The following is a 24949-nucleotide window of genomic DNA, read 5'->3' as shown; positions in this document are numbered from 1 at the left end:
TTTCGGTCACACGGGGCACACGATCTACAAACCCTCTTCTATGATGATTCGGTCGTCCGATCCATCGTCCTCAGCCGCCACAAACCTTCTCTGGAGCTATCAACAAACACTTAAAAGGCAATTAATTCTGCTTCCGATGTGACAAATAAGACCAAAAAATCAATAACAGGAGTATAGCTTGGCTCCCCAATTTCATCATGAAACTGAATAGTCTTTGTAATTTACAGCAACATCGTTCCCAGATTGAGTTTCCAACAGCACATTGCCATGCTCTCAAGAACAAAGTTGGCCATGCTAAAGGAAGCATGCAGGCACCAGGAACTACCACTAACTGATGAGCAGAATACTCATATCACACAGCCTAATGTGGAAGAGAGGCGTTGTGTTGCAAGTGGAATAATATGGTATTGAGTAACTGGAACGTCGTAGTCGGAAATCCTCATCGCGGAGATACCTGCATACTCCAATGGTAACAGAACTGTCCATGGTCGCCAAATGGCAACTCGTTCATTTATTTAAATAACTGCTGATCGGTAGTCCTTGCCACTTCGTGTTGATAAGATAAAGAATGCTAATGCTTACTGTCTGCAACTGATTACAGGATGAGAAGAATGGCCTTTTCCGGTTTTCCCCATACGGCCTTGTTCGGTTGAGGTGGTTTTTGAAGGGAAATGGCAGGGTTTCAGGGGATTAGATCCCCTACAAGTCAAAATCCTCTCCAATCCACTCCAATCCCCTTGGGAGGAGGATTAAATGAACAAGGCCTAAAGGGTGTTTTATTAACTCAAATTTTCACTTCACAAAAACGACTAGAACGACCATTTCAAGACCTTGCCATCTGGAGCAAATTTGAGTCCAAATAAGATGTACAACCTTAATTAGTCATCCCTGATGCTGCTCTAAGTAGCACTTGCATGCCTTCACGACAAAATTAGGGACATTCTATATAGTTGAGCCAGACGTCTACTAACATTCTATATGCTTCAGCCGGCAGCTAACCGCGACAATCACTGACTTGGGCCGACAGAGCCGAACAATGGACTTGTCTACTCTGCAAGGGACCCTCGTTCCCGGCTTCTCATAGTCATAGACCAAGAATTGATTCATCTTCTTACAACCTCCAACAGCATCCATGGGTCCTGCCAATCTCCTCTTCATCATAGTAGCAGCTTCAGCACAACTGCTCTCCGAGGCGCAGTTGAACTTCACCGAGTATCCCACAGCCAAGCTCTCAACATCGTGGACCAACAACGAAGGCTCCTTCACCGGGCCACACGTTCTTCAAACCCTCTTCTATGATGATTCGGCCGTCCGATCCATCTTCCTCAGCTCGCCACAACCCATATTTGGACCTTACTTTGATGCAGGTTTCTTCGGCACCTCCCCCTACAACGTGTTCCTCTTTGCCATCTACATTTTTCACATCCGCAGACACGAAGCCGCACATGGTATGGTCTGCTAACCGGGCTCGTCCTATCAGGGAGGGTTCCACCATTGAGCTTACCATCGATGGGAACTTAGTGCTCCGAGATGCTGATGGTAGCCTCATATGGTCCAGCGGCAGCTCGGAGCGGTCCGTAGCAGGCATGGTGATCACCGAGGATTGCAATCTTGTGCTATTTGATCACAGAAATGGAACTGTATGGCAGTCTTTTGATCATCCTAGTGATGTGTTGCTCCCTGGGCAGTCACTACTGGAAGGTATGAGGCTTGTAGCAAACAGTGCCGCCACAAATTGGACAGAGAATCAGGTGTACATGACAGTTCTCCCCAGAGGAACAAATGGTTACACAGGATTGTACGGTTATGTTGGATCCACACCATCACAACTCTACTACGCTTTCCCGGCATGGGTGAGCGGGAATGACACAGGAAATGGTCCAACAAAGGTTACCTTTCTCAATAGCAGCCTCAGCCTCCTTGTGCAGACAAGGCAACCAAGCAACCCGAGGATGCATAATATCTCATTGCCAGCAGCTAAATCCACTGAGTACATGAGGCTAGAGTCTGATGGGCACCTTAGGCTCTATGAATGGTCTGAGGACCTACTGAAATGCATTTTGCGGTCCGATGTAACCATGATGAGAGAATTGTCTGATGATTGTGAATTCCCAACGGTGTGTGGAGAGTACGGCATATGCACAGCTGGCCAGTGCACATGTCCATTTCAGGACAACTCAAGTTCAATAAACTACTTCAAGCCGGTGCACGCGCGCAAGGCAAATCTGGTCAGCGTCTAATGCTACAGACTACAGAGTTGTACTTAGATGATAATTTCTTGCATTTGCTGACATCTAACTATATAACTGAAACAATGTCAAGATGTGCACCTTTGCTTCAAGCGCAATGTGACAGGTGGCCTCGCCGTTGTAGCTGGTAGAGTTGAAGATGTTTAATCGATGCCACTGCATATCAAGGTTAAGGGTTCAATTACACTGTCTTCTGCTTCAGGATGACGCTGCATTCATGCCAATAAGAGATTAAAATAACAAGTTTGTTACAGACGAGTTACAACTATGGGCAATAATTCATTAGATACTTCATTACACTGAAATTCTAAAACCAGAATTATACTTGTATCAATCCAACTTTTAAACAGATAAAAAGGTTGAGAGGTTAGGAATGTCAAGGACATCTATATCATATATCATCATAGTATGAGATGATAATCTTCAAGCATGACCATAACTTGGTCAGTGATACACTGTTACGGTGAACAGAGTTTTGTGAAGACAACCTGTACATCCGATATATATTCAAATATGATAATGTATATAAAAAATTAGAGTTTCAATCAATGGCACTTGGTTCAACTATGATACTGTATAAAAACGGTTTCATATTCAACTATGATACTGTATATAAATAACTGTTTCAACTATGATACTGTAATAAAAACGGTTTCATGTTCAACTAGTATGATACTGTATATAAATAACTGTTTCAACTATGATACTGTATATATAAAACTTTTTTTATCAATGTCCAACCCATGCTATCAACAAACACTCAAAAGGCAATTAATTCTGCTTCCGATGTGACAAATAAGACATGTCTTTTTCCGATAGAAGGAGCACAGCTCTGCTCGCGGACTTCATCACCAAATTGATTAGTCTTTGTCAGTTACATCAAAATAGTTTCTAGATTGGAGGTCGGCATCCCCAAGCTGCCCGGCGGCTTCCTTGCACAGTCAAAGCATATGGGCAACTGTTGAGGGTTTGGGCTCAGTCAAATCTGACAACCCTACCCCTGCAACCCCAGCTGTTGTTCAGAACAATAGGGTTAGTTAACATTGCAATGTTGAAATGCAACCTTATTCCACCTTCACTCTATGAATGCCGTAATACACATCATACCAACTGAATGGCTGGTGCTACAGGCGTATAAGTAGGACGATATACATACTCTGGCATTTCGTCGATCACCTAGCGTGCGTGCAGATCAGCGACGGAGAAACAGACGAATTTGTACTGAACTATTGTTACGGGTGAGCTGTGGGACAGAGGAGTTTTAACAGATGATACTATTCATCCTTCCAGGCCATGAATTTGTTGTTTTTGTATAGACTGCATTTCAATGTATTTCATCCTAAGAAATTACACATAACATCCTTGTTTACTTGAATAGATTTTTCACATTCTTTTGAAACAAAAGGTTTGAATTTTGAATTTTTCAAAGTTTTAGAGTTCCAGTGAGTTCGGTCACCAAAACGACATTCTCTTCAATAAGTCCCTTTTTCCACATAAAAAGACTTATTTAGGGGGAGTTGGGCTAAAAAAAACTACTCCAACAGGTCCCGCCAGTGACCCATGCCACGACCGACCGCCTGGCCCGCCGGCCTCCACAACGGACTCGAGTGCATCCAACCGAGCCCAAGGACTTGATTGCAATTGTAGTTTTGGTTTTGAGGGTGTATTTTCCTATTTTGAGGGACCCAAAGGCAAGTCTCTGTTTACTTTGTATCCTAGTTTGAAGAGATATAGAAAAAAATAGGTTTTAGGGGGGATGTATATATAGGAAATCTCTTAAATCACAACACGTAAGAACCTCCCCTAGATTATATGGAGACAACGTAAAATTACATTTAATGGGAGTTTTTTTAGGGACTTGTTGGAGATTCTCTAAAAATGTGTTATTACTCAAAAAGATAACTGGAAACTAGAGCTGCATGAAATTAGAAGCTTCTTATATAACCAATCAGATATGCTACACAGGACTCAATATATCGTCCCAATGGTTCACGGAAGTTAAGATGGAGTAACTATCAAAGAATAGTTAGGCTAATCATAGTGGGAGTAACTTAGGTAGTAACATAGCGCATCTCGAGAATTTTTTGCTTATGTGGCAAGTAGTTAATGAGAAGTAGTAACATAATATGTTAGTGTAACATAGCGCTTTCCAAGACAACATGAGTCTACAAGCTATTAAATGAGGTCACATATGACACTAGTACTATGTTACTTTGCACTATGAAGGTAGTAACTTAGACTAGTGTCATGCATATGACACTAGTCTAAGTTACTCCCCACTATGACCAGCCTTAGCAGGCTTCCGTCTTCTTATTTAGAACTAGTGTCAAAAAACGTCACGGAAATAATTGTAGTACACTAATGTTTTGGGCACTAAGCATGTTCGTTACTGATTTTTTCCTTTTTATGGCTAAATAATCACAGATGAAATGAGTTTAGGAAAAAGTGTCGAGATATTGGCTTTGCATTTGTGCCCGTCGTAGCGCATTTTCCTCAGACTGTTGACTGTTCTGTCTCTTGAAACAGATTAGAAATAGATCGGATAAGTAGGCAGACCAAGGATTAGGATGGAGTGCAATGATGAGGTTGCAAGTGAAAGTTCTACACACAAGGGGTTATGGATCCAATGTGACATTTGTGATGGTTGGCAACACGCTGATTGTATTGGTTAACCTTGATGATGCCCAAGAAAGACTTAACCTTGATGATGATGATGATTTGTCGTCAAACAGTGAAAAAGGCAGCATGAAGTCAAAATGTAGAAGGCAGAAGAGAGCCAAATATTGTATTGCAGAGACAGAAGAAAATTACATGTGTGTTGCAGCTTAAACTACTATCTTTCGTGCAACATTGATGGCATGCCCGTCACTAATATTAGCACAGTGGCACTCTGAAATGACTTACATCCTTCTAGGAGCGAATGGAGAACGTCTTCGGACTGGACTAGCATAACCTCTTCTGGGTGAAAAGCTGCAATCAAAAGAAACATTTCAGCACTTCCCAATCACCACGCCAATGACAAAAGAGAATGCATCTAGGCGTTACTCACCGCCTTGGTGATCTGAACCTTCGAGGGGGTGGAGAGGGAGACCGTCTTCGAACTGGATTTCCTGATCTCAGGCTAGGAGGTGCCGACCTCACCAATCATCTTGTCGTGATACATATCTTCCTCTATTTTTGTGATCTACAGTGTTCATCAGATTTCTTTGACTGCAGGCAATAGATTTTTTTGTTAATAATAATGATCGTAATAAAAAGATAAATTTATATCCATGAGGATTTGAAACCGCTGGCGGGATTGTACATTCAATTTTCCTAGCAAGTGCTAACTTCTTTGTAAATTGATGAAATACACATCTAATAATTGTGTAGTTACTCTAAAAATCCTTCTAAACTAGCCATCTAGTATGTTCTCTCTTTTATTCATACTTGGTTCCTACTTATAACATGGAAAAGATTACAATATGCACTATGTCATGCTTGCAGCTAGAATTCAGCCAGTAGATTTCTCAATAAAGCAATTCTTGTATACTAATATATTTTTTCTAAGGGTGATATCACAAGTGTTGTATCCATTTTTTTCCTTGCAGAAAAGTACTCTATCCGTTTTGAACCAGAAGTATGTGCTTTTTATTTGACAACTATGTTGTGCAGTGACTTTTTTATGAGAAGTTAGGTACCCGGCGAAAATCAATTACACTTAAAAAGGATTTTATTTTTCTCAAAAGAAAAGGGTATGATAGAAATGTTATAACATGTGAAATTAGAATTTAAAATCATTTTCATTTTGGGAAGTAAGAAGTTAAGCATGAATATCGACATGTAAATTTGTCAGTGGCATATGCGTCTATCGTTTAAAAGGATGGCAATTTTGCAATGTATTGTTTGACTGTGAAACATGCACTTTATTTCTTTTTTGCGAGACAGAAGAGGAGAGTTGGTCAAGCTAGCACTCATTTTACTTAAGTGATAGTGATAAGATTATAAAGGTACCACTTACATACAACAATGCAGCCAAATCCATAACATGAAGTATGAAGATTTATATTTAAGGGTAGACTTCAATAATTGAGCGAATTCCTGTCACGGGTGTAATCTTGTAGTCACTGAACCCAGCTTCCAAGAAAATCTTCCTCCACTCATGCTCCTCTCGCTGGATCCCGTCGATGTGCATTATGAAGACATCGAACAAGACCTCCGCCTCCTTGGACACCGTTTCCTATTGCGGCATCACTCTTTTCGTCGGTGAACCACTCGCGTATGCTAAAGAGAGCAGTGATGGCGATCGGGTTGACAAAAACGCCCACCATCGGAGACAGGTCACGGCGGCGCGAGCTCTCGCCGCCAGCACCAACAAGGAGGCGAGAGACCCGGGTGAGCTTGTACACGGTGTCGCCGCTAGCCTTGACGTCGGCGGAGAAGATGCCCGAGGTGGTGAGCACGCGCATGAGCCGCCGGAGGTGGGAGAGCTTCGTTGGGTGGATCCCTGTATCAGCGGCAAGATCAGACAAGGTGGCAGCACCTCCCCTAAGGTGGACGGCGTCGGCGATGCGCAGATCGGTGGCGGCACCGAGCGCCATGGACTTGACATAGACGAAGGAGTGGTGGTAGAGCTCGAGCTGAGCTTGGAGCAACTCATCGCTGCTCATGGCGAGCTCATCTTCCTGGACGTGGGACGACATGGTGTGTTGAATGCTAGGCTTTGTTGGGTTCCGTTCTCATATAGAGGTGAAAGGTGGTTGAGCTGTTTCTCTCCGACGGGAAACCGTGACGCAACATGAGGGACGGAAAGTCATTGGATGTGATATGATGTGACACTGCACAGCGTTGAAAAGCAAGATGATGATTGCTCTCCCAATTTAACATCCTAAAATCTAAAAAGTGGCCGCGTACGATTTGAGGCGAGGGGAGGCTTGGCCGCGCCGCCACCAGCCCCCACCATGACATCCCGCCTACCGTCCTGTTGCTCCTTCCCCTACTGGATCCAGTCACATCGCCGTCGTTCCCCTCCCTCGTCGACGGGATACGGCCTCTGCGTCGACGGGATGGCCATCATCCTCGACGAGATGCGGCCGTCGTCTCCTTCCTCTGATGCCGTCCGAGTTTATTCCCATCCGTCCTGATTGAGCCCATTCCCTCCCACCTGCTAAACCTTTTCTCCCACATGCTAAACCTTGTTGAATATGCTACTGAATTTAGCAAAAGAAGAAGCGGAAGTATTGTGTTTGGGCAACTATAATATGCTACTATTTTTTTGTTGGCGTTAACAATAATTATAGTTGCACACATAATAGTTCTGAGTTGGATATGATCATTTCAGGTCTGTAGTCGATTTGGCACGTATCGCTCTGCAGCCGATTTGATACTCTACAGGTACCAGTGGATTCAGCTGATTTGTGCTCTGTAGTTTATCTAAGTACTGAACATGCTAGCCCATCTGTTGGAATACATCACTAGTAGAAAACAGGGCTTTGGTCCAGGCCGGGTCAGCCCATTAGTCCCGGTTCAGTCTAGAACTGGGACCAATGTGGGCATTGGTCCCGGTTCGTGAGCCCAGGGAGCCGGCCGGGCCACGTGGGCCATTGGTCCCGGTTCATCTGGATCTTTTGGTCCCGGTTGGTGGGATGAACCGGGACCAATGGGCCTCGCTCCTGGCCCACCACCATTGGTCCCGGTTGGTGGCTTGAACCGGGACCACAGGCTTCCCTTTAGTCCCGGCTCATGTCACCAACCGGGACCAATGAGGTGCCTATATATACCCCCTCGCGCAAGAGCAGAGCACACTGCTCTGTTTTTTCTGGCCGAGGGGGAGAGGGCTTTGTGGTGCTCTAGCTCACCTCCTATGCACATGAGGTGTTCGATGGAATGCCCGAGCCACACTACTTAAGCTTTCTCCTCTCGAAGCTCGACCTCCAAGCCCCATTTTCCTCGAGATTTGTCTAGATTTAGCGGTCCGTCATGCCCCGTCCCCGTCTTCACCGCCGTCGATCACCCGCGCCGATCTCATCACCGACACCACCGTGGTGAGCCTCTTGTTCTTATCTTCTTTCTGAAAGGAAAAATATTCTTACTTGTATGTTTAGATAGATACTTGTATCATTTTCTTACATTTATTATTGCATCTTATATAGTGCCATGGTTTTGGTATCCGCCCCCGTCGGCCCTCGTCCTGTCTATGATTTGGATGTGGTATGTATATTATCTTTATAACTATTGGTTCATTTATTGTTTATGAAAATTATGCCGACCAACGTGACATAGATTTTATTTATCTAGGATGTATGTGAATCGGAAATGCCAACCGACCCTATTGTCGAGAGGTTAAATTTAGTTGAAGAAGAAAACAATTTGTTGAAGGAAAAAATAAAAAAAATTGAGGAGGAGAAGATGATATTGGAGTTGCATGTTGCGGATGTCGTCGATGATCACAAGATCAAGATGGATGCAATGCGCTTGAAGATTAGAAAGATTAGAAAATATGCCATTCATACCGAGGCTTGGTATCATTATGCCGTTGGATCAATTGTTACCTTGGTTGCGATTATGATCGCATTTGTTTTCGCATTGAAATGTTTTACATAGTTTCAATGTATGGTTTAATTATTTAGATGCTCTGGAGAGCTATATGTTGTTAGATGAGAACTATGTATGCACTTTGGTTTTAATGTGATGATGAACTTCTATTAATTTGGACACTTAATTATATATAATGCACGCAGATGAACCGGCAATGGATGTACGGTGACAGACACACCCGCGAGTACATTAAGGGCGTGCATGAGTTTCTCGATGCGGCTGAGGCAAACAAGCAGAATGGTTTTATGTGTTGTCCATGCACTGAATGTGGGAATACGAGGTCTTACTCTAACCGGAAAATCCTTCACTCCCACCTGCTTTACAAGGGTTTCATGCCACACTATAATGTTTGGACGAGGCACGGAGAAATAGGGGTTATGATGGAAGACGGCGAAGAAGAAGACTACGATGACAATCATGTGCCCCCTGAATACGGTGATGCTGCAACGGGGGGAGCTGGTGAAGATCAAGAGGAACCAGACGATGTGCCCAATGATGCTTCAACGGGTGAAGCTGCTGAAGATCAAGAGGAACCAGACGATGTGCCCGATGATGATGATCTCCGTCGGGTCATTGTCGATGCAAGGACGCAATGCATTAGTCAAAAGGAGAAGCTGAAGTTCGATCGCATGTTAGAGGATCACAAAAAAGGGTTATACCCCAATTGCGAAGATGGCAACACAAAGCTCGGTACCGTACTGGAATTGCTGCAGTGGAAGGCAGAGAATGCTGTGGCTGACAAAGGATTTGAGAAGCTACTGAAAATATTGAAGAAGAAGCTTCCAAAGGATAACGAATTGCCCGACAGTACATACGCAGCAAAGAAGGTCGTATGCCCTCTAGGATTGGAGGTGGAGAAGATACATGCATGCCCTAATGACTGCATCCTCTACCGCGGTGCATACAAGGATCTGAACGCATGCCCGGTATGCGGTGCATTGCGGTATAAGATTAGACGAGATGACCCTGGTGATGTTGACGGCGAGCCCCCCAGGAAGAGGGTTCCTGCGAAGGTGATGTGGTATGCTCCTATAATACCACGGTTGAAACGTCTGTTCAAAAATGAAGAGCATGCCAAGTTGATGTGATGGCACAGTGAGAACCGAAAGAAAGATGGGAAGTTGAGAGCACCCGCTGACGGGTCGCAGTGGAGAAAAATCGAGAGAAAGTACTGGGATGAGTTTGCAAAGGAGCCAAGAAATGTATGGTTTGCTTTAAGCGCGGATGGCATTAATCCTTTCGGGGAGCAGAGCAGCAATCACAGCACCTGGCCCGTGACTCTATGTATGTATAACCTTCCTCCTTGGATGTGCATGAAGCGGAAGTTCATTATGATGCCAGTTCTCATCCAAGGCCCTAAGCAACCCGGCAACGAAATTGATGTGTACCTAAGGCCATTAGTTGAAGAACTTTTACAGCTGTGGAATGAAAACGGTGTACGTACGTGGGATGAGCACAGACAGGAGGAATTTAACCTTAAGGCATTGCTGTTCGTGACCATCAACGATTGGCCCGCTCTCAGTAACCTTTCAGGACAGACAAACAAAGGATACCACGCATGCACGCACTGTTTAGATGACACTGAAAGTATATACCTGGACAAATGCAGGAAGAATGTGTACCTGGGCCATCGTCGATTTCTTCCGACCAACCATCAATTTCGAAAGAAAGGCAAGCATTTCAAAGGCGAGGCAGATCACCGAAAGAAGCCCGCCATGCGCACCGGTGATCACGTTCTTGCTATGGTCAATGATTTACACTACGTAATCTTTGCAAAGGGTCCCGGTGGACTAGCTGTTCCGAATGACGCTGAGGGACACGCACCCATGTGGAAGAAGAAATCTATATTTTGGGACCTACCCTACTGGAAAGACCTAGAGGTCCGCTCCTCAATCGACGTGATGCACGTGACGAAGAACCTTTGCATGAACCTGCTAGGCTTCTTGGGCGTGTATGGGAAGACAAAAGATACACCTGAGGCACGGGAGGACCTGCAACGTTTGCACGAAAAAGATGGCATGCCTCCGAAGCAGTATAAAGGTCCTGTCAGCTACGCTCTTACGAAAGAAGAGAAAGAAATCTTCTTTGAATGCCTGCTCAGTATGAAGGTCACGATTGGCTTCTCGTCGAATATAAAGGGAATAATAAATATGCCAGAGAAAAAGTTTCAGAACCTAAAGTCTCATGACTGCCACGTGATTATGACGCAACTGCTTCCGGTTGCATTGAGGGGGCTTCTACCGAAAAACGTCCGATTAGCCATTGTGAAGCTATGTGCATTCCTCAATGCAATCTCTCAGAAGGTGATCGATCTAGAAATCATACCAAGGCTAAGGAGTGATGTGGCGCAATGTCTTGTCAGTTTCGAGCTGGTGTTCCCACCATCCTTCTTCAATATCATGACGCACGTCCTAGTTCATCTAGTCGACGAGATTGTCATCCTGGGGCCCGTATTTCTACACAATATGTTCCCCTTTGAGAGGTTCATGGGAGTCCTAAAGAAATATGTCCGTAATCGCGCTAGGCCAGAAGGAAGCATCTCCATGGGCCATCAAACAGAGGATGTTATCGGGTTTTGTGTTGACTTCATTCCTGGCCTTAACAAGATAGGTCTCCCTAAATCGCGGTATGAGGGGAGACTGACTGGAAAAGGCACTCTTGGAAGAGACTCAATAATATGCAGGGACGGATATTCTTGGTCTCAAGCACACTACACAGTTCTACAGAACTCTACCTTGGTGACCCCGTATGTCGATGAACACAAGAACAGTCTGCGCTCCAAACACCCGGAGTAGTGCGACGACTGGATTACATGTGAACACATCAGGACTTTCAGCAGTTGGTTGGAAACACGTCTCAGAGGTGACAACACTGTTTGTGATGAGTTGTACTTGTTGTCCAGGGGACCATCTTTGACTGTATTGACTTACAAAGGATACGAGATAAATGGGAATACATTTTACACGATCGCCCAAGATCAAAAGAGCACCAACCAAAACAGCGGTGTCCGCTTTGATGCAGCAACCGAGAGCGGAAAGGATACATATTATGGTTACATAGTGGACATATGGGAACTTGACTACGGACCTGATTTTAAGGTCCCTTTGTTTAAGTGCAAATGGGTCAATCTGTTAGGCGGCGGGGTACAGGTAGACCCACAGTACGGAATGACAACAGTGGATCTGAAAAATCTTGGGTACACTGACGAACCGTTCGTCCTAGCCAATGATGTGGCACAGGTTATCTATGTGAAGGACATGTCTACCAAACCGAGAAAAAGAAAAGATAAGGAAGCGAATACATCATACGATGAGCCAAAGCGCCACATAGTTCTTTCAGGAAAAAGGGGCATCCTAGGAGTGGACGGCAAGACAGACATGTCTGAAAATTATGAAAAGTTTCATGAAATTCCTCCCTTCAATGTCAAGGCTGACCCAAGAATCCTGATAAACAATGAAGATTATCCATGGTTACGGCACAATAAGCAAATGACACAAGCGAAGAAAAAGTGAAGACTTTCTTCCGCAACTATTATGATGATACCATGCCAACTTTGTAACACACGAACATGCTACCATTGTTCGTTTTGTACATGCACATGCTATGTGGGTGAAATTATGATACCATCCCAACTTTCAACTTTTTCAGAGTTCATTTGAAAGTGATTGTCCATTTTGTACACGAAGTGCATCAAGTTTTCTCTATAAGCGCATATATTCTCATTTTTTTAGTAAGTTAATCACAAACTTGTGATTCAAAAAAATTTCAAAGAATTCAAATTTAACTATTCAAATTTGAAAATTAATGGCACTAACAGAAAGTTTATAATTTTTCTAAAACTAATGGCACTAACAGAAAGTTTATAATTTTGCTAACCTAAAAGCAAACAGAATTAAAAATTAAAGCAAAAAACAAAAGAAAATAAATAATGCAAAAAACAAATCAAAAAAATAGGAAAAAAAATTTATAGTAAAGTTAATCACAAAATAAAATAAATAAAGCAACAAAGAAAACTAAAAAACTAAAAAAGTGTTTTCAAATTTGAAAATTAATGGCACTAACAGAAAGTTTATAATTTTTCTAAAACTAATGGCACTAACAGAAAGTTTATAATTTTGCTAACCTAAAAGCAAACAGAATTAAAAATTAAAGCAAAAAACAAAAGAAAATAAATAATGCAAAAAACAAATCAAAAAAATAGGAAAAAAAATTTATAGTAAAGTTAATCACAAAATAAAATAAATAAAGCAACAAAGAAAACTAAAAAACTAAAAAAGTGTTTTCAAATTTGAAAACTAATGGCACTAACAGAAAGTTTATAATTTTTTTAAAACTAATGGCACTAACAGAAAGTTTATAATTTTGCTAACCTAAAAGCAAACAGAATTAAAAATTAAAGCAAAAAACAAAAGAAAATAAATAATGCAAAAAAAATCAAAAAATAGGAAAAAACTATTTTTATAGTAAAGTTAATCACAAAATAAAATGAATAAAGCAACAAAGAAAACAAAAAAACTAAAAAAGTGTTTTCAAATTTGAAAACTAATGGCACTAACAGAAAGTTTATAATTTTTTTAAAACTAATGGCACCAACAGAAAGTTTATAATTTTGCTAACCTAAAAGCAAACAGAATTAAAAATTAAAGAAAAAAACAAAAGAAAATAAATAATGCAAAAAACAAATCAAAAAAACAGGAAAAAACTATTTTTATAGTAAAGTTAATCACAAAATAAAATAAATAAAGCAACAAAAAAACCAAAAAAGTGTTTTCAAATTTGAAAAGTAATGGCATTAACAAAAAGTTTATAATTTTTCTAAAACTAAAGGCATAAAGAATTAAAAAATAAAGCAAAAAACAAAAGAAAAATAAATAAAGCAACAAAAAACAAAAAAAATGCCACCTACTGGGCCACCACGGCCTGAATACAACTAGAAACCCTACCATGGGCCAGGATTCAGGCCCGCAGCAGGCCCAGTAGGCCCACAGGCATGGCAGTGACAGATTAGGCCCGAAAGCCTGCAGTTGAGAGGAGCTCGGGAGGGTGGGCGCAGCAGCGCTTATCAACCACTCCCGAGCCCTCTCAACTAGCGAGGTGGGACTAAACTCTTGGGCGCGGGGCAGCACAAGGCCATTGGTCCCGGTTGGTGGCACCAATCGGGACTAAAGGGGGCATTGGTCACGGTTCGTGGCACCAACCGTGACCAATGCCCCCCTTTAGTCCCGATTGGTGCCACCAACCGGGACCAAAGGCCGCCGCTTCCTGCACTTTGGGGCGGGGCAGCACAAGGCCATTGGTCCCGGTTGGTGGCACCAACCGGGACTAAGAGGGGCATTAGTCCCGGTTGGTTTCACGAACCGGGACTAGTGCTCTGGCTATATAAGCCAACACTTGTGAAATTCTCGATTCAGTTCGATCGATCTCCTCGTCCTCTCCTCCGACGACGCCGCGAGGCTGCTCCTCGTCCTCGTCGCCGCCGAGCCCTCCGGACCACGTCGTCACCTCCCTGAGCCCGCGCCGTCCTCGTCGCCGGCATCCCTGAGCCTGCCGCCCTCATCCCCGTCGCCGCGTGCCTCCCCGAGCCCGCCTCCTTGTCCCCGTCACCGCGTGCCGCCCCGAGGCTGCCGTCCCCGTCACCGCGTGCCGCCCCGAGCCCGCCGTCCTTGTTGCCGGACTCCAGCCGTCGCCGCCCCCCTCAAAGTGAGCCCCCCTCTCGAGTGCCACTCTTGCGCCCGAGCGCCCCTTGCTCCGCCCCTGCTCCATGATCGCCGCCGGCCCCGATGCATTGAAGAGCAGAAGGAGAGGAGAAGTAGAGGAGAGGAGAAGTGGAGCAGCAGCAACGCGCTGTCCACTTTTCTGAATTTTTTGGAATTTCTAAATTGTTTTGTCCATATAGAAGGTGTTTGATGAAATGCTAGATGGCTTTGGGCATTTTTGGAATTTTTTTAAAAAAAATTTGTGGTGAGGTACTGATGCAAGACAAAGGCGATGGCAAAATTTCAGAATTTTTGGAGAGGTTTAGAATAGGTTTTCAACAAGTTATTTGAATCCGATTCAAATTTCATTTGAATGAAATTTGAAAATTTTGAACTATGGATCAGAAGGTTTTTGGTGAAACGGATTGTGGGTACTGTCATGAAGTTGGAGTAATTTTTCTGGTTGTAAAAGAGTTAGGAAAATTTAGAATATGCTAAATATGTCAAAAATGTTTTTTTCATATGATGTTTTTTTTCATATATGTATTCATTTTTTTATTTAGGTTGTTAATTAGTAGATATCAATTTTAGGTTAGTGTAGAGGAAAAAGTAAAATGAGGAAAAGGAAGAAAAGAGGAAGAAGAAGAAGAAGAAGAAAAGGAAGGAGTAGAAAAAGGAAAATAAGAAGAGGAAGACTTCTTTTTTTTCTTCGATCTTCTCCTCTATTCCTTTCTTCTTCTCCTCTATTTTCTTCTTCGATCTTTTTTCCTCTTCTTACATGAGGGTGGGGGGGTCGATATACCACCTCTCTGATAACTTCGACATGAGGGGGGGGGTCACCAAGGGTTCGAGGGGCGAGGGTCGGAAACTATAGGGTAGAGGTTCAAGGGTCACCGAGGGTTCGAGGGGCGAGGGTCGGGAACTAGGGTAGAGGTTCGATATATACCCCCTCCCGAACTTTGTACCAAAAAGCGAATTATCCTATCTAGGACTCCGTTCCAAACTAACTTTGGAGAGCTTCGTACCTTCATGCACCTGTTACTTTCGCCTAATGATGAAGACATGGTTTTGTTGAATCCTTTGACACTAGGCAACCTCCCGACCCCTCGGCGATCCTCTCGAACATGAGAGGAAGAAGAGGATAAAAAAAGAAGAGGAAGAAGAAAAAAAAGAGGAGAAGAAAGAATAGAGGAGTTCTTCTCCTCTATTCTTTCTTCTCCTCTTTTTTTCTTCTTCTTCCTCTTTTTTTATCAAGAATGAGGGTCGTCGAGGGACATATAGATGTAGTGTCGTCGTTGTCGATATATACCCCCTCCCGATAGCTTCAACACGTGGGGGGGTCGATATTACCCCCTCCTTGAAGCGTTCTCGAGGCCACCCCAAACCCTTGAAGCGTTGTCGAGGCCACCCCAAACCCTAGAGAAGCAGCGTCGAGGCCACTAATTAATATATATGATTCCTTACTATGATTAGGTAGCTAGTTCTACGTTTGGCACTAATATATCCATCTGTCATGTTTGAATAATAATTGCCATGTTGTAAATATTTGTAGAAACTATGGACACCGCCCGAGATGAAGGAAAAGAAGCGTTGTTGAGGGACATAATCGCAGAAGGAAGTGATGCCGTCTCGTTGTTTCTCAACGACACCGATGGTCTGGAAGGAGAGGGTGAAGAAGCTGGCTACGGTGACCTAATGCCAGTGCAAGAAGAGGAACATGAGGACGGCTCCGGTGACCCAATGCCGGTGCAAGAAGGAGACCGTGATGACGGCTCCGGTGACCGAACCGAGTCTGGCCAGGTATATATATTAGTTAAGCCTGTGCTGACTAGCTGATTGATGCATTCATTGTTTTGGTATGTACACATATTAATTAAGTCTTTGTTCTTTTTTCTAGCCCTCCGGATCGAGCACAACTTCGGTAAAGAGACGAGGCCCGAAGAAAAAGTTGAGCTCGGATGAAAAGTTTGAGATCATAGCAATCGCGCCCGACGACCAACCGATTGAACCCATCCGAACAAAGAACGCATTTGTTGCTCAGTGCGGGGTTCTGGTTAGGGACAAGATCCCGATAAGCATCCAGCAATGGTTTAAGCCGGCTACAGAAGACCCTGAGGTGTCTTATGTCAATGATATGCAGAAAAATGATCTTTGGACTGAGCTGAAGTCAAATTTCACCCTACCGCCAGAGGATAATCCAGAGAACCCAGTTAAAGAGCGATTAATCAAGTCTTTTGCTCTTAAGAGGATGGCAGAACTATTCAGGAGGTGGAAGAAAGAGCTGAATAAGTTTGTCGAAAATAATGAGACACCAGAATTCAAGGGCAGATATGAGAAGATCAGAGATCACTGGCCCGCATTTGTGGCCCACAAGACATCGGAAAAGAGTAAGAAGATGTCGGCGACAAACAAGCAAAATGCTGCGAAGAAGAAGCTTCACCATCGCACGGGGTCAGGTGGCTACCTCGTAGCCCGGCCTAAGTGGGCCAAGACTGAGAATGATCTGGTTGATAAAGGGATCGAACCAGAGACAATTAGCTGGCCAGACCGTTGCCGGACTTGGTTCTTCGGGGCTGGCGGAACCTTGGACCCTGTAACAGGGAAGTGCATTTGGACGAACGATCAAATGGACATACCAGTCAGGAAGCTTAAGCAGTATATCGAAGCAGCGCAGCAAGGGAAGTTCTTTCCAGACAGAGAGAACGAGGAGCTCATAATGGCCCTCGGGAATCCTGAGCACCCTGGACGGACACGAGGCACGCCAGGCTCCATTCCGTGGAAGGTTGGGTTTCCGGACGCAGGCGGTTACAAATCCCATGAGAGGAGGAAAAAAGTGCAGCAGACCCAAATGCAGGCGCTGCAAGCAAGGGTAGACGCGATAGAGGAACGAGAAGCAAATCGCAGCAAACATACTGCCGAAGCCTCCACCGAAGCTACCCCGCCATCTCAGCGCAGAAGCACCGAGCTGCTTCAGCCGAAGCATGCCTTGATGGCTCCTGCCAGCTATCCCGTGGATGCTATCACGGAGTCTCAAAATTGCCACCTTATGACGCAATGGATGAATTTGAAGGTCAAGGCGGCTGTTGGCTCTGTTTATCCTACTGAACACGGCGCAACTTTTCACTGCCGGCCGATTCTAGAAGGATATGCTAGGGTGATGGTGGATGAAATAACGGAGGGATTTGAGGACCTCCAGCTTGACCGCCCTACCGGTGAAGGGGAGACTCGGCTGGGGTCTGCTCTGAAGACTCCATGCCTATGGCAGAAGGAGCTCATCAACCCTCCAAACTGGACGCCTCCGCCTTCTCCTCCTCCGGCGAGTCAGGGCACTCCTCCTCCTCCACCGCCTCCTCCTCCGGCGAGTGACGATCAGGGCCCTCGGCCGGCTCCTTCTCCGGCGCGTGGCGGCACTCTGCCTCCTTCTCCGCCTGCGCCGACGCGCCCGAGCAGCCAGCCTCCTCCTTCTCCGCCTCGTCAGCAAGGGCGGAAGAGACCTGCCGCCGCTCCAGCTGCTCTGGCGCGTCGTAGTCCTTCTCCCCCGCCTCGTAAGCAAGTAAAGAAGACAACCGCTCCGTCTGCTCGGTCGGCGTCTAGCAGTACAACCAGAGGCGGGAGGACATACATATTCGGTCCTTCTCTGAAGACTCCAGAGAAGTTACCATATGAGAGGACCCCGGAGGAGAACGCCGAGATCGCGCGAACCGAAGTGGGTGACTGGTTTCAAGGGTTGAGAGCAAAGAGACATCCACCTCCGGAGGAGAAGGTAGATCCGGTGAAAGTGAAGTGCACTCTGGCTGCCCTGGCAAAACCACCCAAGTCTCCGCCGAAAGGCAACTATGAGCGCATTATTGCAAAGACATGGGCCAAAGCGGAGCGGTCGGGAAGTACAGTCAGTGATCAAAGGCTGAAAGAACGACGAGCAGCTGGGAAACAAATTGCCCAGCTCGGCGAACAAGCGAAGCAAGCGTGCCCCCCCCCTCAAGGTGCCTAGCGACATCGTCGATCCGAGGATGGTGCCCGGTTATGGCAATGTTGACGATTACCTGCCCGACGATGTACATTATGATACCATGGAGGTGCAGATACACAGATACGAGTACGGGAAGCCTCTCGTCAAAGATGAAAAATCTTTAACAACGATGATGCGAAGATTACATGATTGGTACTTGAAAATCTGCAGAGAGTCTGGGGGAGGAGTACTTTGTATGCGAGAGTTAAACCGGAGCATGACCTCGTTGGAATTGAACTGTTGCCTATTCCATTTGAGGAGTTCTATCAGTTTTTCAATCAATTGGCCCTCGATAAAACAACGATCACCTGCTAATGTCTGTAAGTACTACTACTTCTGTCATTAAGTCTCTCTATATAGCTCATCTCTTTCATTGCATGTATTTATAATTATCCTCACTATATTATGCAGAATGAAGATCGCCGAATTGAAGAAAAGACAAATCAGTGATATTGGGTTCGTTAACACATATCTCATAGAGGCAACTGAGGTTCTGTTGGGGAACGTAGTAATTTCAAAAAAATTCCTACGCACACGCAAGATCATGGTGATGCATAGCAACGAGAGGGGAGAGTGTGATCTACGTACCCTTGTAGATCGACAACGGAAGCGTTTGGTTGATGTAGTCGTACGTCTCCACGGCCCGACCGATCAAGCACCGAAACTACGGCACCTCCGAGTTCTAGCACACGTTCAGCTCGATGACGATCCCCGGACTCCGATCCAGCAAGTGTCGGGGAAGAGTTCCGCCAGCACGACAGCGTGGTGACGATCTTGATGCACTACCGTCGCAGGGCTTCGCCTAAGCACTGCTACAATATTATCGAGGACTATGGTGGAAGGGGGCACCGCACACGGCTAAGAATATGATCACGTGGATCAACTTGTGTGTCAAGGGGTGCCCCCTTGCCCCGTATATAAAGGATCAAGGGGAGGAGGCCGGCCGGCCTCTATGGCGCGCCAAGGAGGAGTCCTCCTCCTAGTAGGAGTAGGACTCCTACTAGGAGGGGGAAAGAAGTGGGGAGGGAGAGGGAAAGGGGGGCGCCGCCCCCCTCTCCTAGTCCAATTCGGACCAAGGGGGGAGGAGGCACGCGGCCCACCTTTGGCTGCCCCTCTCTCTCTCCAATAAGGCCCATATGGCCCATTACTTCTCCCGGGGGGGTTCCGGTAACCCTCCGGCTCTCCGATTTTCTCCAAAATCACCCGGAACACTTCCGGTGTCCGAATATAGCCGTCCAATATATCAATCTTTATGTCTCGACCATTTCGAGACTCCTCTTCATGTCCGTGATCACATCCGAAACTCCGAACTAACTTCGGTACATCAAAACTCATAAACTCATAATATAACTGTCATCGAAACCTTAAGCGTGCGGACCCTACGGGATCGAGAACAATGTAGACATGACCGAGACACGTCTCCGGTCAATAACCAATAGCGAACCTGGATGCTCATATTGGTTCCTACATATTCTACGAAGATCTTTATCGGTCAGACCGCATAACAACATACGTTGTTCCCTTTGTCATCGGTATGTTACTTGCCCGAGATTCGATCGTCGGTATCTCAATACCTAGTTCAATCTCGTTACCGGCAAGTCTCTTTACTCGTTCCGTAATACATCATCTCGCAACTAACTTATTAGTTGCAATGCTTGCAAGGCTTATGTGATGTGCATTACCGAGAGGGCCCAGAGATACCTCTCCGACAATCGGAGTGACAAATCCTAATCTCGAAATACGCCAACCCAACATGTACCCTTGGAGACACCTGTAGAGCACCTTTATAATCACCCATTTACGTTGTGACGTTTGGTAGCACACAAAGTGTTCCTCCGGGAAACCGGAGTTGCATAATCTCATAGTCATAGGAACATGTATAAGTCATGAAGAAAGCAATAGCAACATACTAAACGATCGAGTGCTAAGCTAATGGAATGGGTCATGTCAATCAGATCATACACCTAATGATGTGATCCCGTTAATCAAATAACAACTCCTTGTTCATGGTTAGGAAACATAACCATCTTTGATTAACGAGCTAGTCAAGTAGAGGCATACTAGTGACACTCTGTTTGTCTATGTATTCACACATGTATTATGTTTCCGTTTAATACAATTCCAGCATGAATAATAAAAATTTATCATGATATAAGGAAATAAATAATAACTTCATTATTGCCTCTAGGGCATATTTCCTTCAGGTTCAACATCGTCCCGGAGATACCGAGGCCAACTTGCTACGATCATTCAAAAGAAATGAAAACAAAGATATAATACTCTTTCCTTACAACTTCAAGTGAGTTTTACTGTCTTGTGCATATTCGGTTTCCCTTATATATTAGTCCAGGTTATAGTAATGTAATTGATGAGTTATGCATGAGTGTGCAGTTTCCACTATATTCTCCTAGAGATTAGGCTTGAGCAGGGAGTAGTAACCGTCTTGGACTCTAAACGAAAAGATCCCCAGGAGTATGCGGACATGACTGAAATCCTCAAGAAGTAAGTTAAATCGATCATTATCCACCATATCAGCAACTTTGTTCATTTCCTGATATCAAGTAATTGTTTTCTTTGTCCGGCAAGGTTTGAAGAAAATTCACCAGAAAAGTTCCGGGACTGCCGAAGGAGCTGGAATTTAGACACCCGAAAGTAAGTACTATAGTAGCATGTTCCGCGCATCTCCTAGTGATTCAAGCGCTAGTTTCATCAATACCATTTAGCATTCTTGCTTATCAGTTTGATTGACCTCTATTTCTTGTAAAGTGGTTGTGGCAGGAAAAAGGGAATGATTTCTGTGAATACTACGTCTGCGAGTCCATCCGCCACACGACCTGTGAGCGGGGCGGGTACTCTGACGAACAATATGAAGTACGTAAATAACAGCATTCACAATTTTATTTTATTACCATCATTTGTATTGAGTTTCATTCATTCATATATATATATATATATATATATATATATATATATATATATATATATATATGTATTGACTCCCTTCTTCAAATTAGATGTTTCGGAAGCGGGATGAACTCCTAGCACCAGCTCGCATGCGAGCAATTCAAGAGGAATTGGCGGCATTCTTTCTTGACCAAGTGATCGCTGAAGACGGAGAATACTATGTGGACCATGAGTCCGTATGATTATATTTGTAAGAGATAATTACTGTATATATGTAGCCGGTAGTGTCGGATAGATATATGAGAACTTGTTGTTCGACCAATCTCTCGGAGAAGGAGAGGTGGTCGATATCACTTCTCTCTGTATGGATATATGTTCATGACGATCTTCTGTTTCCTTCGTTTGCTTACTAGCTAACTAGCGTGTCTAGTCCTCTCTATACGTATGTATAGTACGTAGCGTCGACCAAGCACGGACGTAAGAGAGGACACTTCTCTCTATTAATTATAGCTAGCTAACACAATATATGAAACACCTAAATTAACCCCCCAAAACCCTCAACCCCCCCTCCCCCCTTCCAAAAAAAAACAAAAACCCCAGCCACAGAAATGCTGACGCGTGGATGCCTATTGGTCCCGGTTGGTGCCACCAACCGGGACCAAAGGGTCTCCTGCCTGGGCTCTGCGCACTTCCCACGTGGAGGCCCATCAGTCCCGGTTCTGGATTGAACCGGGACTAAAGGTACAGGGCATTAGTACCGAGACTTTAGTCCCGGTTCAGGAACCGGGACTAAAGGCCCTTACGAACCGGGACTATAGGCCCTTTTTCTACCAGTGCATCAAGTTTTCAAAAAATTCAGACTTTTTTTGTTCTATTTTCTGAAGAAACTACATTGTTGCACATGCATGCCATGGAGTTGCACACTCTTATCGATATAGTAGCACATGCATGACCGTGGGGTTACACACTCACGCCCGCATAGTCGCACGCGCACGGTTGCGAGTGGTGCACGCACGATCACGGAGTTGCATATTCTCGCCCGCATAGTCGAACACAACTGCAGGAGGTGCACACACGACAGCGGAGTTGCACACTCTCGTCGACATAGTCGCACATGCGTACCGACGGGGTGGCACACACTCGTTCGCATAGTCGCACGCGCATGACTGCGGGAGGTGCACACACGACCGCGGAGTTGCACACTCTCGTCGGTATAGTCGCACATGCGCGGCCGTGGGGTTGCACACTCTCGCCTGCATAGTCGCGTGCGCAAGGCTGTGGGAGGTGCACACTCTCATCGGTTTAGTCGCACATGCGGGGCCGCGGAGTTGCACACTCTCGTCGTTTAGTCGCACATGCGGGCCGCTGAGTTGCACATTCTCGTCGGTTTAGTCGCACATGCATGGCCCTGGAGTTGCACCCTCTCATCAGCATAGTCTCGCATTTGTGGCCGTGGAGTTGCACACTCTTGTCTACATAGTCGCACATACATGGCCATAGAGTCGCACAATCTCGTCCGGATAGTTGCACACGAATTACCGTGAGAGGTGTTCATGCCTGGCTGTGGAGTTGCACACTCTCGTTGGCATAGTCGCACATGCATGACCACAGAGTCGCACAATCTCGTCTGCATAGTTGCACACTAATTGTTGTGGAAGGTGGTCACGCTTGGGCGCGGAGTTGCATACTCTTGTCGGCATGGTCGCACATGCATGGCCACAGAGTCGCACAATCTCGTCTGCATAGTCACACACGAATTGCCGTGGGAGGTGTTCATGCTTGGCCGCGGAGTTGCACACTTTAGTCGGCATAGTCGCACATGCATGGCCACAGAGTCGCACAATCTCGTCCAGATAGTCGCACACGAATTGCCGTGAGAGGTGCACACGTCTGGCCGTGGAGTTGCACACTCTCGTCGGCATAGTCGCACATGCATGGCCACAGAGTCGCACAATCTCGTCTGCATAGTCACACATGAATTGCCATGGGAGGTGTTCACGTCTGGCCGCGGAATTGCACACTCTCATCGGCATAGTCGCACATGCATGGGCACAGAGTCGCACAATCTCGTCCGAATAGTCGCACACGAATTGCCGTGAGAGGTGCACATGTCTGGCCGTGGAGTTGCACACTCTCGTCGGCATAGTCGCACATGCATGGCCACAGAGTCGCACAATCTCGTCTGCATAGTCGCACATGAATTGCCGTGGGAGGTGTTCACGTCTGGCCACAGAATTGCACACTCTCGTCGGCATAGTCGCACATGCATGGGCACACAGTCGCACAATCTCGTCCGGATAGTCGCACATGAATTACCGTGGGAGGTGGTCACGTCTGGCCGCGAAGTTGCACTCTAGTCGGCATAATCGCACATGCATGGCCACTGAGTCGCACAATCTCGTCCGGATAGTCGCACACAAATTGCCGTGGGAGGTGCTCACGTCTGGCCGCGGAGTTGCACACTCTCGTCGGCATAGTCGCACATGCATGGCTACAGAGTCGCACAATCTCGTCTGCATAGTCGCACACGAATTGCCGTGGGAGGTGTTCACGCCTGGCCTCGGAATTGCACACTCTTGTCGGCATAGTTGCACATGTGCTTTTTGTAATACTCACGCCCGGCCGCGAGGCTGCACACGTGCGACGACTACCTAACAGTTGGCCACGGCATAGGTTCAGCAGGCGAAATTGCACATTTCACTGTTGGAGAGTAGTATGGGATGGTGCCAAGCATGTCCACAATTACAGGAAAAGGTTGCACATCATCTGTCAGCTAGTTGCACATCGATTAAACAGTTGCATCAAACGGAGACTAAGTTGCACAAAAAAAAATTCGTCGAAATATACCCATGCTGGATCTAGTTTCGAAGAGCACGTCGCGAGGGTTCCAACAGTGAAAACGGATATTAATTTCGACACGTGGTTTAACAATTTTGAATTTTTAAAAATTTTAAAACTTGAATTAAATGCGTTCACACCTATTAACTTGGATGCTTTTGTAATACTTTCTGTTTGCATGGTACTTATGGATTAATTTTTTATATATCAATTAGGGGGACATACTATTACCTTTTATGGATCAGGGGACAAAAAAATTCCAGTTTAGGCCGGCCGCTCGCGTAGGCTAGCGAGCAGCCGGCCGCTCGGTAGACTCGTCCAATTTAACATAGGCATGCCTTTAACATACAAGATTTCCTGAATCAGTCCTCAACTCGAATGATAGTGTACAAATGATCCTTCAACTCCGAAATCATTATTGTTGAAACGTGATACTTCTCATCCCCTGGGTTGCTTCGGATGGTTTTGCGCTGATGTGGCATGGTTTTGACCACCGGTTTTCGTCCCTTGGCCAACAAAAGAAAAAAATTGCTGACCTGGCATGGTTTCACTACTCGTTGTCCACATGGCAATCTTCTTCTCCCTTCTCATTTTAACTCAGCCAGACATTTCATCAGGCAGTTGGCGCGCGTCAAGCAACAGCAAAAATCTGAGGCCGGGGCCGCCTAGCGAGCCGC

At 45.4% G+C, this 24949-nt stretch overlaps 1 protein-coding gene across 1 annotated transcript; it reads right to left on the bottom strand.

Moving 5' to 3' along the window:
• Positions 1-6186: 6186 nt before the first annotated feature.
• On the bottom strand, positions 6187-6937 carry LOC125542690 (acetylserotonin O-methyltransferase 1-like). The gene is given in 2 exon segments (XM_048705833.1): positions 6187-6477; positions 6479-6937. Coding segments are annotated over 2 exon segments (633 nt in total). The 5' UTR covers positions 6932-6937; the 3' UTR covers positions 6187-6297.
• Between the last annotated feature and the right edge of the window lie 18012 nt (positions 6938-24949).

The sequence above is a fragment of the Triticum urartu genome, chromosome 1 (genome assembly GCF_003073215.2).
Source record: "Triticum urartu cultivar G1812 chromosome 1, Tu2.1, whole genome shotgun sequence".
Lineage (NCBI taxonomy): Eukaryota > Viridiplantae > Streptophyta > Magnoliopsida > Poales > Poaceae > Triticum > Triticum urartu.
The sequence above is the reverse complement of the archived record's forward strand: the minus strand, read 5'-3'. Positions and strand labels throughout refer to the sequence as shown.